Raw genomic sequence first — 15187 nt, forward strand, 5'->3', positions numbered from 1 at the left:
TGATAAATTACTAAAGGATTTCCTTTTAGATTTCCAGTGACATGTTTGGTTACCATAACACTGCTGTTTTGACCTGATGAATGCTGTAAGGTAGACATGACATTTTAAGGGACTGGTGTTGGGGTTTTTTGTGTGTGTATATTTTGTTTTGAATGCTGAAGAAATGTGGTGAGGGCTGGTGTGTTGGTTAAACTGACTTGTAGAACCACTGCTAGAAATATGTTTATGAAGCATATATAACAGTATCCAAAGCGTAGTGTATCAAAACAACTATACTGAAAGTTTTGGGGGAAGAGCAAACTTTGTGTTCTTTCCAATGGTGTTTTCTTCATAAAAAGTTACTTGTTCTGAGCACAACTGTATGGAGCCTGGAAACCTTCTTTCCTCGATGAAAGAAATAGTATTTCTGTTTGAAGGTTACTTCAGTACTGAAGGCATTTATACCAGATGAGTTTTGAACACAAAAATTACTGCATTATCTACTGACATTCTTTATTTTGTACTTGTAAAACAGAGATAAAAAGCAGATCTTACAAGCATTCTGAAAGCATTTTATTTCAATTAGGAAATCTTCCTGGTGTTTTGCAACAAACTTGTTTTAGATTAATTTGGATGAATCTTAATGGATTAATGAATTAATTACTGCCTTCTCTTTTTGTCTTTTGGTACAGGAATCAGGAACTTAAAGACCTGGGAGAACTTGCTCCTCACTGGGACAACATGCGCAAAAGTGTAATTGCTCACTGTGATCAGATGTTGAGTGTGTACCAGGACACTCTTGCAGAGCTTGGGAAGCATACAGGTAGGAATCTGTTTTTTTTCAAGCAGCCTCCTTTCTGGAACATTTACGAATTTGGTAGATTGTTAGCTATGAAATAATGGCATATTCAGCAGGAATAAAACACATTAAAATGTGGTTTAGAATTAGAATCATAGGATGGTTTGGATTGGAAGGGATCTTTAAGATTATCAAGTTCCAACCCACCTTCCACAGGTCTTCCTCTAGACCAAGTTGCTCAAACTCCCATTTAGCCTGGCCTTGAATGCTTCCAGCAAAGGGGCATCCACAGCTACTCTAGGCAATCTGTTCCAGTGCCTCACCCCTGTCACATTAAAGAATTTCTTCCTAATATCTAATCCAAATCTCCCCACTTTCACTTTGAATCCATTCCCCCTTGTCCTGTCATTACATGACTTTGTAAATAGTCCCTCTCCAGCTTTCTTGTAAGCTTACTCCATGTACTGAAAGGCTGCAATTAGGTCAGCCTGAAATCTCTTTTCCAGGTTGAACTATTCCAATTCTCCCATCCTTTCCTCATAGGAGAGGTGCTCTATCCCCATAAGCATCTCTGTGACCTCCTCTGGACTCACACCAACAGGTCCATGTCCCTCCTGTGCTGGAACCCCAGAGCTGGGTGCAGCACTGCAGGTGGGCTCTCACCAGAGCAGAGGGGCAGAATCCCCTCCCTCCCCTGCTGCCCACAGTGCTTTGGATGCAGCCCAGGACATGTTTGGCTTTCTGGGCTGAGTGCACATGGCTGGGTCATGTCCAGCTTCTCAACCACCAACAACCCCAAGTCCTTCTGGGTAGGGCTATTCTCAACCTGTTGATCCCAAGCCTATGTTGATATCAGATGTTGCCCCAATCCAGATGCAGCACCTTGCACTTGGTCTTGTTAAACCTCATGTGTGTCCTCAGTGTAGTAGTTGTTTTTGCCCACTTTGTGCTAGGAAATCAGAGAATTAATATGGGGTGGGAAGTGCAAATATATCCTTAGTCTAGAAAGAGCAGTAAGTGCTGCCTCTCTCTTTTTCATATGGAAATGGTGATCTTGGATTCTGATATGCACTGAGAGCTTGTTCCCTCAGTATCCAACAGAATCCTGTGGTCAGGATCTATATTGTGCTGTAGTGTCCACATGCCAGTGGAATAAGATAGCATCAGTGACAAATGTGTAGAAAAGACAGATGATCTCTTCCTCCTGTAGAATTTCTTATCCACAAAATGATGATGAAAAGTCAGCAGAGAAAATTATTTCTTTTTATTTTTTTTGTTTTGTTCACAAATCATTCAAGGAACTTACATAAGTCTTTTCTGTTTTACAAGACTACTAATAATTTCCTGAATCACACTGTATTTTGATCAAAGTTTTCTGTTTACAGCAGGCCTTTTTGCCTCTCTCTGCCCAGTTTATAAGACATTCCATAAGGAAATGGGCAGGTCTGCTCTATATTACAACAAAGGCTTTGTCATTGTTGCTGCTTTCTTGCTGGTATCAGATTTCTAATACCAGTCCTCCCAATCACCATCTCAGAGATGTGTTTTCAATGATCATGTTGCCATTATTGCTTGCAAACGCTGTTTTACTCTATACTTTTACCTTTAGATGTTCCCACTTTGGCCTTATTCCCACAATTTTGTATATGTAGGCATAGAAGTGCATGTCAGAGATAAACACTAGAATATTTCTGAGAGAAAGATACATTAGGGTTATGAATATTTGTGAAAACAGGTAGAAGTGATGATAGCATCTTGTGAAAAAAACGGGAAATATTTATGAAGTATTTGTAGTATTTTCCTCATTACTTCTAGCTTTCTACATATTCCAACCAAAACTTCTTTGTGTACTGAGAAATGTAACAATCAGGTTCATTATACAACTAACAGAAGTAATTTCTTATTATAGATAATTGAATGCATTTACTTTCAATATAATGAATCTGTTGCACTTATTAGGTGAGACACATCTTTGCCTCCCAAAATAGCCATTAAAACTTCCCTCCTTTAGCTATTATCTTCTAATATAGGACTGAGCATGGTATTTCTCATACCAGATTTCTCTGTGATAGTGTTCTTTGTCATAGAAGAAGAGTAATCCTATTTTAGTGTATGAAGAAAAACCAATCTCTAACTGAAAGTGAGCTTTTTGGGAGCAGTTGGTCAACTGTTTAAATATGTGTTGGGGGGAAAAAAGCTCATGTGTTGCACTAAATGTTGTATAATAATTTCCATTTTGTTTGTAAAAGTGTAATTTCTTGTATTTATGATTGTTTATCATCATCAGAATATTCCGGTTCCAGTTTTGGCAGACTACTGTCTTACTCAGTTTGACAATTCCTGTGATTCTGTTCTAAATTATATATATGTATTTTCAATCTTTGGCTAATTACTTCTTGAACACACTCCATACAGTGTCATAAGCAAGCCAATAAATACAGATAATGAAGGAACCAATGTAATAATTATAACTTGCAGGAAAATATTAAAAGGATGTTTTGAGATTAAAAAAAATAGACAATATAATCTATTAAGCATAAACCCTGCAAGACCTGTATTTCTCTTGAGAGAAATAAAGTGGACCTGGGAAACTCAGATTATCCAGGAGGACTGAAGTAGCACATATAAGAGAGAAGTAACATTCATCAGAAAACAAAGCAACCTAGTAATTGTAGCAAAAATGAGAAGTAATGACTAAATGTAAATTTGTTCATTTCTTCTCTATAAACAAGTACATTTTATAACTTCATATAACTTTATAACTTCAAAAAGTAAGATTACTTTGAGTCTTTGATAAGAACAGCAAGCCAGACATATATTTGACTTAATACTGTAGTTGCACAAATAGTTACATTGGGAGCACATTGTAGATACTTGAAATTCAAGTACTTATGAAGTAGAAATTGCTAAGATTAGGGGTGGGACCACAATTTTAATTCAGATTTATCAGGTAAACATATTTCAAGGCACGCCAAAAAACATTTTGCTTTTCAATTTAGCCAGCACAGGTATCTTTCTTCATCTTGGAATATTTTCAATATGCTCAAAACCTGAGTTTAGGTTGAAGTATTCAGAAGAGCAGATTGCATCTGCAAATAAAATTTCTCCAAAATATTCTCATGCTTCCTCAACACAATCTCATGTCAGGCTATCTGAGTGACACCCACTTCAACTCAACCAAACTATTTGTGGAATTTAGTGAAGAAGGCTGTTAGGAGAACACTTCATTACTTTTTGAAATCAAGAGATTGCTGTGGAAGTATCAGGAGACCATATTAGTGTTAGACAGCAATTTTGGTTTAGCACCATATTAATTGAAAATGGAGGTTTAAGAAAGTTAATACTATTTCAAATTTGAGTTGTTTTGGAAAACACTTTTATCCTCAGTAATGTGTAAAGCATTCCTATTGTAAGGAAACATATCAGGAAGATGTAAGGGTTAGGTAACAAAAAGCCCAGTATTTTCAGGTGAATCTAAGACACAGATTTGGTGGTATTAGGAGTGAGTGGAACTTTGAAAATTATTTGTTTGTTTTAGTTTGACCTGAAATTATCCCCAGATGATTTTCCCTAGCCCCCAATTTTCTTTTTTTTCTGTCTCAGTCATCAAACTGAAAAATCTGTTATTCACCAAGCCCTAGAAGGAGCTAAAAAGACAGTGAAGGCTAAGGCGATTGAATATTGTTCACAAAAACTGGACATTATCCCTGCCTCTGTGACAAAGTTCCTATGTAGGCAAGTCAGACTTGAGAAGCAATTAGTGTGTTGTTCTTTTTTGGAAGCCTGGCACTAAACACAATTTTTTTTTGCAGAACTGCTTGGTAGTTATGTATGCAATTTAGCCCATTGGGTGCTGTGCTTCCAAAATGGAATGTGATGTTGCATTATAATGAGTGTTCTGCAGGACAAGTTCTTCAATATCTTATATTGATGCATTGTTTCTTGAATGTTTATTCTCTGACATTAGGATGGGTGGAATTATAACTCAGCCAGTTAAAATTATTTTTAAAAATTTGTAAAGCCCTTAGAGGCTGCTAATATGTATATAGTAGACAGGTTTGAGGAAATTAATAACCTGGACTTTGAGGAAGGTTTGAGCAACATGTTTAAATCCTGAATAAATACTGAAATAAAAGTTGGAAACAAGATATTGAATCACTGCTTCTAAAATGAGCGGCAAAGACACTGAACATTCAGTGACCTGATAAAGGCTGATACATGATATATTATTGAAGCCCATTTCTCAGTTCTTCAGGTGGATGTCAGATGAAAGTTGCATCTATATTTATTACATGAGTCATTGGCTGGAGACAGAAACTACATTAACTCACCGAGGGTCCTCAACAAATAGCCTTGAGTTTATTATAGCTGCCCCTTTTATAGGGGGTTTGAATTCCCTGGGCTTGGATAGCCAGTTGGTTGAGATCTCTACACTGCCCCAGATCTTTGGCCAGTGCTGTCTGAATCTAAAGTTAAACAGGGTTGGCTGAAGTCTCTGAGTTCAAATCTATCCTATCATTGCTTACCTAGGAACTTGTTCTGCTTTTCTAGAATGAGCCAGGCTAACCATATTTGGTTTATGTTATGGCCATATTTATCCTGTCCAGGTACAGACCAACTGTACTGTGACATATATTCTGGTATTTCCTAACTTTGAAGAGTTTGATCTTGCAACAATAATAACAAGAACTGTTTTTATTAAGGGAATGTATTTTTTTTTTTTAGTTCTTAAATAAAACTTACCAAGTTACTTAAAAAAAGACTATACCTAAAGTTAGTTTTATGGTATGGATTCTATTGGTAAATGCAGATTGAGATGTTAATTCCACTGCATAGATCTCATACCTGAGCAAATCTAGTAACTGATAGCAGTTGGGTGGTCCTTATCCAGTAATTTTCTGGCACTGGATGGGAAGGGTTACTTGTTTCACAGGTCTTCCCTGAAAAACAGGAAAACCAAAACTCACCAATTCCGCAGGTCTTGTGCTCCTGCTCAGGGCAAAAGTGTACCCCTGAGAGCAGGCTCTTCTTCCTCCTACTCTTCTTTCACTTGTCCTTTTAGTCTGCTGTCATCTTATTCTCCTCTTGTTCAGACAGTGTTTCCTTGTCTCAAGTCCAGTTATCATTCCTTAAGCTTTGAACTTGGTCTCAGCTGAATTCTCAGGAATAATCTGCCTCCTTTCTGTTTCTTTCCAAATTACTTACAGCCTCCTTCCCTGCACTATTCTCATTTCTTTTCTGATAGTTTGAGTTGCCTTCACTATACCCCTAATTGCTTGGGTTTTTCAGATACAGGTTTCACACAGCATCATCAACAGCTCCTCATTTCAATCTGCATCCTCAGGTTTCCTGTCTAATCTGAAGTTTTGACTGCTGTAAATTGCGTTTTTTCCTAGCTTTGCTTTTCATCTCTGTTAAATTTTTATTTTAAGTTACTAAACTTAGGAAGCAGCTTAACCAGGCTTGGCTGGTCTGGAGCATCATTGGTGCCCTCTGGCAGAGTGGTTTGTGTTGGGAGGCTCAGTGCTTAGTCCTCCTGGAAACTATGACCGTTTCAAGAGATAAGCACTAGCAAGTCTTGACTGAGCAAGCAAATAACAATTTAAAAATTTTCCTTTACGTTTTTGTGTGTTTGTTTCAAGAAAAGGGTGAACCTTGATAAAATTTGTGTTAAAATTCTATCTGAATGAGAGGAATTTTAGTTCTGATAATTAATAGTTGGCAAAATGACAGGGTGTTGAAAAAGTGGGCTAGGTAAATGTTGGGCTGCCCGAGTTAGAAGACAATTCCACTACTCTTTCTAATCTGCACCCTTTTATACACCCTTGATATAGGTATACAGATATACCCTTGATACAGATTCTGTATCAAATATCTTCAGGTAAATTATATTTTCATACTATCAGGCATTAATTATATTACTTTACATCATCATAAAACTACTCATAATCTCATAGTTTTGAAATATGCAGCCATATTCATGGTTTTTTGTCTTTCCATAGCATCGTGTCTCCTGTGAACTAATATATAGCTTTCCTTAAGATAGCTTGTGTTTCTTTATTTGAGCTTTCTAGGGAGAATGCATAGCCTTTTCAATAGAATACTTTGAAGAAAAAAATGTTGGAAAAATTCGGTGCCATCATAGCTCTGTACTCTTGTGGTTTTAGCACCGAATAAATGGAACTGCACATTAACTGCTACATTGTGTCCAGCAGACTGCAGACTGATTTCACACAAGGAAAAGTATCTATCTCCTTGTCTTGGTTTACAAGACAGATGTCTGCTAGGTTGGGCAGGAGCCTCCCTTGGAATGAAAATGTAGACCCCCTCCCTCCAAATTACTATAATTTTGAAATCAAGAGGCTCTCAAGCAGAGATCTAGGGATAGGAATAACAGTTCTTTACTAGTATTTATAACAAGGCACACCAACAACAATAACTATAGCATTAACAACAAAACAGAACCAGGGACCCCATGACAGCCTTCCCAGCCGAGGCTTTGTTTCACAAACCCCTCGGGCGGGCAGTCCCGGTGCTCCTGCAGGGCTCTGAGGAACACTCAGCTGGAACAGCAGGGATGAGCTGAGATCCTGGGCCGGTGGCTGAGGTGGATCAGCAGCTCCACGGCGGTGCCTGGCACTGCCACACGTCCCGGCAGGACAAGGGGTGCAAGGCCCATAAAGAAAGAAGAAGAAGAAGAGGAGGAAGAGGAAGAAGAGGAAGAAGAAGCTCCATCGGAATGATGGTGAATTCCTCTCCTCAAGCAACCACAGCTCCCTTTGAGTGTTGTGCTCTGAAGCTGAAGAAACCAGCCAGCCCCCAGCTGCCCCTGCCGTCTCTTTCTTCCTGCCCCCCTTCCCCCCTGGGCCCAGCCAAACTCTTTCTGTTTCTCAAGCACCCAATAAATGCCAGAAATCAGGTTTCCCCGCAATTAATGGGTAAAAATTCCATAGGTAAGATGGAACAAAAGGAGGACACCTAATCCCCAACACTCCTAGAATTAAAATTAGATAGTTCTGTGAATTAAAAGCTGGTTTGTTGCTTCCAGTATGGATACATACTGAGACTCATTTAGTGAACCTTTAATCTTGTAACATACAATTACACCTTAAAAGTAAATTAGAAATGATTCCTGACATACAAGTATTTCACTTTAAAGGGAATACCGAAACATCTGGATGCTTAAGACAATGATTCTTTAAACTTTTGTTTTTCAGGTTCTTCATTTAAGTCAAGCTGTAGCAAAGGAGAAAAAACACTAGAATTCATCCCAATAAATCTTCATCTGCAAAGAATGCATGTGCATAGTCCTCGATTGAAAGGTAAAGAAATTCCCCAAGTATGACAAAGTATGCTTTGAAATACACTGAAATTTGGAAATCAGGTCCAAAGTTAAAGTTGTGCAAGGAATTTCTCTGCCTCATCTTCTGATGCCACAAGTTGTGGACATTTACTGCAGATCTTGGAGAACTGAAATGTTGTTAACTAAATTTCTTCGAAGTTCCTTTCTAAAAATAGATTCCAGGGGTGTGCTCATTTTATTCCTATGACACTTCAAGCAAATACATGCAGAATGCAGAATATGTGCTCACAGAAATGTATTGGTAACCTATGCATGGTTAAAAATATTCTGCTGTAGTAGTGCAGAACTAATACTGTGTGATTCATAGTGACACACTGCACAGTGCTCAGTAAGATTCACATCCTTCTCGGGCACTCACTTAATTTTTCATTTTGATCCATAATTCTGTAAAAGCCAGACTTAACACTCTAGTTTTAAGGCAACTTTTCTTCCCCTGACTGCCAGTTTGCCACCAGAGATAGTGACAGTGCACAATACAGTACTTTTCCTCACAGAGATTGCTGGGATGAGCTCACTAGCCCAGGTGATGGGAGGTACATGGCTCCATAAAGGAGAGTATTACTTCTAAACTTAATATATCCTATTTCTTAGGAAGTTGTAGTAAGCCCAGCACTGCTTGGTTCTAAATCAGTTTATGCAGTGCTACCCTGTCATGCCTACCTACCCCAATTAAGCATTCGTTCAGTGTAAAGTGAAAATACCTCACTGATTATACTGAAAATACTGCAAACTTCCAACATCTTCTGGAAAGGGGGGTAGCTTTCTGTAAGATCATCTGTGGTTCTTTTTAACACAGAATCCTGTTGTTGCTGCTTGCATATGATTGTAGCAGCTTTCTTTACAGATTGAAGATTATACTGATACATATATATGACCAAATCATGGCACAGTGAATAATTTGTTGATATATTGAGATCTGTTAAATTTGCTGTCACTACAAACACAGAAATTACATTCTGTAAGGTTTTTGCCTTATTAATACACTCTGCACCTATGACTGTAAAGCAGTAAGTACTAACAGTGGTAAAACTCCTGTTTTATACTGTGTGAGGATGATGTTCATCTTCTTCCAGGCTGGAACACAGAGACTTCCAATCTGTGAGATACTGGTTGGTTTAATATTTTGTTATTTTTTTACTAAAAAACTGTTCCTCCAAACAGTTCAACAAGATAGGTATTTATAGTGGCATAATGTGACAGCACACATTTTAATTTAATGTTTTGAAGTTAATTAACTCAAAAGCATTTTTAGGTTTGTAATGGTGGCTAGAAGCTTAATATTATGTCTTTTCAAGAAAACCTCTTTGTGAATAAGACACTCTATGTCTATTTGCTAAATAAAAAGTGGAATGAAATAGTCACTTACTTAAACACCCACAACTTTTACATTACTGGAGTTTTGTTTTTTTATTAATTTTCTCCCTCCTCCAAAACCATTTTGCTTGGAGCAAACGATTAATCCATAGTCAAAAAGGGTACTGAAAGAGATAAATGTTAGAATTATTCTAGTTATCTTCTAAATTTGGATCTTTAAATTATAAAATTCTGCCTCTATTACTTAACTAATGTTCACTGTGTCTTATGTTAGATATATACAGTCTGAACAGTTTCTAGCAATTGCTAATCAATCTGGAGTGGGCAGCACTTCAATATGAAGTTGTTCTTTCTCAGTTGATGCTTTATATCAAATATATATCAAAAGACACCTGCAATATAACCAGGAGAATGACATTGGAAGGGAGAGAATAAAAATTCATAGAGGTGGCATTTAAACAAGCTAATGATCCATGGAGGTGCCATTAACCCTTATGCTGTTGGATATGTTAATTTTGGGAATGCAAGATAGGTTTTAATCCCATCTATTGTATACGCACATTGGGATGTGGGTTTTTTTGTGTTTGATATGTATAATTGCATGTTTATTTTTCCTGAACTTTGATTTGGGTTGTTATTGGGTACTGACATGAAAGAAAAAAGCGTGCTTTAACTTTCAGTAGGAATAGCTTTGAGAAAAATACTACTTCCCTATGGGTCAACACTATCCTATCCATTTGATAAACACCACATTGTGCTCTGTTCATCATACTAGAGAGTTTAAATTTATATATTAACATAGCTTTGCTTTTATTCCTATTTACAATATGTGCTCATTTTAAGTAGATTTGGTGAACTGAAGTAATTTTTGTTTTACATCTGGCTAGTTTGAGACACTGACCACCTCCTGTGGAGGCATGGAGGATAACTCAAAATTGGGATTGAGCTGCTCTTGACAATAAGATACAGCTCCTGTGGTGCTCTGCTGCATTTTAAGCTCTGTCTTCACTGCAGAGGGGTGTCAGCAGTAGCCTGCTCTTGCTTGATGGTTATGAGTTACTGGAGCACTCCTGTTAACAGCACACTGGTGCTGACAGTGCACGTCCTTCACAAGGAACTCCACTGATGTGTAAGTAGAGCACATCACAAGGCATTCCTCCCAAGCCTTGCAGCACTCTTCTGCACTGTGCTCTGGGAAGTGGGAGTGAGGTTGCCCTGTATCCATCACTAGACATGGATGTTTGCTCCTCATCCTTTGCCATCCTCACTCTCCCATGTAGGTTATGTGAGGCAGGTGTTCAGCTGGGTGTGTTTCTATCTCAGACAGCTGCTCCTCAACAATGCTGGGAAGAGACCACAGGCTGAGTGAAGGCTTCCTTCTGGATAAATCCTACCCTCTCCCACAGTAACTATAAACAGGGTCATGTCTATTTTTAAAACAGTCAGAACCAGGGTTTAGTCTTTTAAACATTTTTCTGTCATTTTATGAATTATCTCTAAACATATTCAGAACCCTGATGAGTTCATCTCTTGTCTTGATTTCAAGCCACTGCTGTTTCAAGCAATAGAACCCCTTTTTGTCAAGTACCAATGGAGCTCTAATAGCTGCATAATATGTATTATGGATAAAACTGTATTAAGACCTGAAAGAATGGGCTATTTAAGAATCTTGAAGTTCACCTTAGGCTAATGAAATTATGTCACTTCTCCTTTTAAGTGGATATTAAAGAGTCACCAACTCATTAGAGCTCAAATCAATTTGAGCAAATATGTTCTGAGATTCAGCTTGGGAAGTAAAGCATAGTTCATTAACTGTGAATCATTTGTACAGTGTTCTTGCTTCTAGGGATATTTATCATCAGAATGCAATAAAAGTTCTATTTTAGGAGAGGACTAGATTTTCATTTACATGGGAAGCTTCCTTGATAAATAAAACAGTTCTAAAAAAACATTCTGTAATGTTTTCTTTAGAAATACATTTTAAGAATGAGGCATTCTGAACTGTGTTTTTATATCTCTAGTAAGTTCAGGTACAAAACAGTGTAAATGTTAATTTAAACTTTGAATAAATAATTATTGTGGTGTGGGATGTAATAAATCTTCATCTCCGCACTGACTATCAATCATAAGCTCTTTTAAAAATGATGTTTCACCTCCAGTTCTGTAAGCATATATCCACACAAAAAGTTCATCCCCTATGTCATAAGACATCAGGTATATACAGAAAGAGACAACAGTTTGTTTCCCCAGCAAGAATTTCAATAGTATGCTTCGTTTCCTATTCTGGTAGCTTCTCACCTGAGAACCGCTGACTTTCTCTGCACTCATAAATATATATAAAAAGTTAGTGTATGTCACAGAGCAGGGCTCTCCAATTTAGCATTAAACAACATTATATCTGAAAGTACATTAGCATTACATCTAAACAAATACAAACTAGAAAAGAAGTAGGGATTTTTCCTAGTCTGATTGCCTTCTCTGGGAATGCAGTGAATTCATTGTCACTTGCAATCTTTAAATCAATATTATATACCTAAACAAAGAGATGCCTTCATTCAACAGCTTGATGCAGTAATCATTAGCTGTATTTCTGTAGCCTCTATTATTCAATCAGACTATTCCATCATAGTGGTCTCTTTTGACTCTAAAATGCTTGAATCTGTGCATCTCAACATGACTACAAGTTAAATAATGAAAGTGGCAATATAGTGAAATACACAATGGGCCAATTTACTTGGCATATTTATAAACTGCAGAGCTGGAATATTATTCTGCACTGCAGCACATAATTTAGATATAGCCATAAATCAGATTAATTTTTTTAAGTGTGCAGGTGGCTGTATGGAAAGACTGATTAGCTCTTGGGCCTCCCTGGGACATGGATTATCAATTATTCCCTGGAAATTATATAGACTTGTCCTTTATGTAGAGTAGATATCACAGTGTTGCCATGACTTGGGGAGATAGCAGCATTCAAATATCTGTGTTTCTCTATTCCCATTCCAGATGCTCTGTATGATGTTATCACCGTGGGAGCCCCGGCAGCACATTTCCAAGGATTTAAGAATGGTGGTCTCCGGAAACTGCTAAGTAAATTTGAGGCAGAAAGACGAAAGTAAGTATTCTTTCTGGTAACTTGGAAAATACCATTAAAGTTGCATTAAAATGCTTGTGAGCTGAATAATGAAACAGTTTATCCTGCTAAATGAATGGAAGATTAAAATCTAGAAGGATTGGACATTGCAATCATAAAATAATTCCTTCATTTTCCCTGCTTTGCTGAAAACAGAAGCACTGTCTGTTTTTAATGTTAAGACTAATTTTGAATAAACACAGGAATTGGCCTCAAGGTGTGCCAGGGGATGTTCAGGTTGGGCATCAGGAAGGATTTCTTTGTGGAAAGTGTTGTTATGCATAGGAACAGGCTTCCCAGGGCAGTGGAGGAGTCATCATCCCTGGCAATGTTCAAGAAAAGACGGGACTTGGCACTCAGTGCTGCGGGTCAGTTGTTATGGTGGTTGTTTTGTCAAAGGTTGGACTCGATGGTCTTGGAGGTCTTTTGCAACCTTAATGATTCAAAATTGTGATTTCTTTTCATCATATTTCAGGAGGCTGGAGGTATATCAGTGCTTGAATACCTGCTTTTCAGAACAAGGTATCCCTTTGGCAATTCTTGTGCTAAGAGGAATGCACCTGTAGACAATTTTTAAATACAGAAACTGAAGCTTAAGGTAGAAACTTTATTTATGAAAGTCCTGGGTGTATGCTAAGAAAAAAGTATTTTTAGCACATTGTGAAAAAACAGGCTAGTCTTATTTCTTCAGAAAGCCAAAATAAGACTAATCAAAAATAAAGATTTCAGTTTCTTGTGGAACTCAAGTGCTTCATTCACCGTTGAACGTGCACAAAAGTGATAGTTACATTTTTTCCTGACTAAGAATTGTATGTATTTGTGTTTGATGCTATGGCTGCTAGGACTTTCAAGCAGGCACAGCTTTCACTGGAAGCACCCATAGTTGTGACTGCTCAGTGCTTTAACTGATAGTGCTAACTTCAGTGTTAGAGCATTCCAAAGAGAATGCAGGAAAGAAGTACTCTGATCTAAATTATCATGACATTTCACAGAAAATTAATTCAATTATGTTCAATGCTCAAAAACGTTTCATGGATACAACATCTTAAAGAATAAAAGGAAAATTATACAAATCTGCTGTTGACTTCTAGGTTGAATAGGAGTTGGCATCAATGTTAAAACAAACAAAACTCAGCAGATCTAGTTGCTTTGAAAGCTGTATTATTGGGGGGATCTTGCTTGCACTACACAACTAAAAAACCCTGTTAAATCTTAAAAAATCTTTCATTTCCCTGACCACCTCTGATGCTGAAACCTGCCAATAAAATATGTACATCACTGATCACATAAAACACATCAGTGAACTTTGTGTTAATATTCTGCTGTCAACTAACTGGTATAGACAGCCTTATCCCCATCATATGGAGGCCTACAAAGTACATGTTTTCTGCTGAAGAAATTGTCTAAAGACATTTCTTAAAGTATCTGTTCCTTTACTATCTGATTAATGTAGTTGCAATAGTGTTTTGTGGGTTTTTAATATAATAATTTATTACTGAAGCCACAAGATATATGTAATTTAATAGACTTAATCCTTTAAAGTCATATGATGTAAAGAACATTACAGTTCTCACAGCGCTCTCAGCTTTCAGAAAATGAATCATTTCTTACTAGCTCAGTCCTGCAGCATGTCCATAGTGGCAGAGTGCAACTTCCCAAAATGGAGGATAGCTGTGGGATAAATTATTTTCTGTGATTTCTCTTCATCGGAGAAAAGAGAAAATACCTTTTAGGGAAGAGAATGTCTTCCTGCAAGAACACACATTGCAGTATCTCATAGGCATCATGAGACAATGCCCATGTTTCTTTGTTGCTGATAATAGGGGAGAGGAGATGATGGGTGAGAGTTTTGTGTGGGTTCTATCAAGGCATTTCCAGTCTATTTCAAGAGCCCTGCACATCACCTTACATTTGCTCTGCTGCATCCCTCAGAAACACCTGTGTTTTGGCAGTTTTTAAGGACAGGGTAAAATAAGTTTACTCTGACAGTTTCCTTTGTGTTTCGGGGTTCTCCTGGAAAAACAAAATGTCTTCAGAATCATATAACTAGGGTTGCTACATTACTATCCTGTCAGAGTATTCCTAAAAAGAGCCTGAGTCAGACTAGCAAACTTAAGTTTGAGCACTGAAAACAGGGCACTGCAGTTTTCAGCTAATTACATGCCAGAGCTGGGGAAATGGCCACTTGTGTATGAATTCCCACAAAGCAGAAAGGAGGAACCCTCCAAAATTTATCTTTCCTGCTATCTTTGAGGGCAGCTCAGAGAAAACTCTATGTTTTGGTTTTTCAACTTCAATAACTTGTGTGAGTTGAAAGGTAAGCAAGCTCTCAATACAATCTCACTTAATGAATATTCAGGAGGGGGTCTGCTTTAAATAAATACAGGAAAAGACCATTCTCAATCTTATCATGGAGAGATTTATTTCACTGTGGCAACAACAGTGTTATTTTGCACTCACCTGTTTATTTTGCTGCATAAAGATGCTTTGAGGACACATACTGTCCCCAGGAGCACCTTTTGCAATTTAAATTTTCTGTTTACAATGGGGGTAGATTTTCTGTAGATTTTGTTGAAGGAAAAAGTGACACCTTGAGATA

The 15187-nt window shown here is 37.5% G+C and overlaps 1 protein-coding gene across 22 annotated transcripts in view; it reads left to right on the forward strand.

Annotated features, from left to right (window-relative positions):
- Positions 1-15187, forward strand: part of INPP4B (inositol polyphosphate-4-phosphatase type II B) — a 322348-nt gene that overhangs the window by 225604 nt on the left and 81557 nt on the right. For all 22 annotated transcript variants that reach the window (XR_015286969.1, XR_015286968.1, XM_086889768.1 and 19 more), the window contains 3 exons: positions 672-802; positions 7996-8100; positions 12462-12570. Coding sequence is in view for 20 of the 22 variants with exons in the window: in XM_086889768.1 (XP_086745894.1) it covers positions 672-802; positions 7996-8100; positions 12462-12570 (345 nt within the window). In the remaining 2 variants the exon portion in view is untranslated. The remainder of the gene's footprint in view (positions 1-671; positions 803-7995; positions 8101-12461; positions 12571-15187) is intronic.

Source organism: Cyanistes caeruleus, chromosome 5 (genome assembly GCF_971803275.1).
Source record: "Cyanistes caeruleus chromosome 5, bCyaCae1.hap1.1, whole genome shotgun sequence".
Lineage (NCBI taxonomy): Eukaryota > Metazoa > Chordata > Aves > Passeriformes > Paridae > Cyanistes > Cyanistes caeruleus.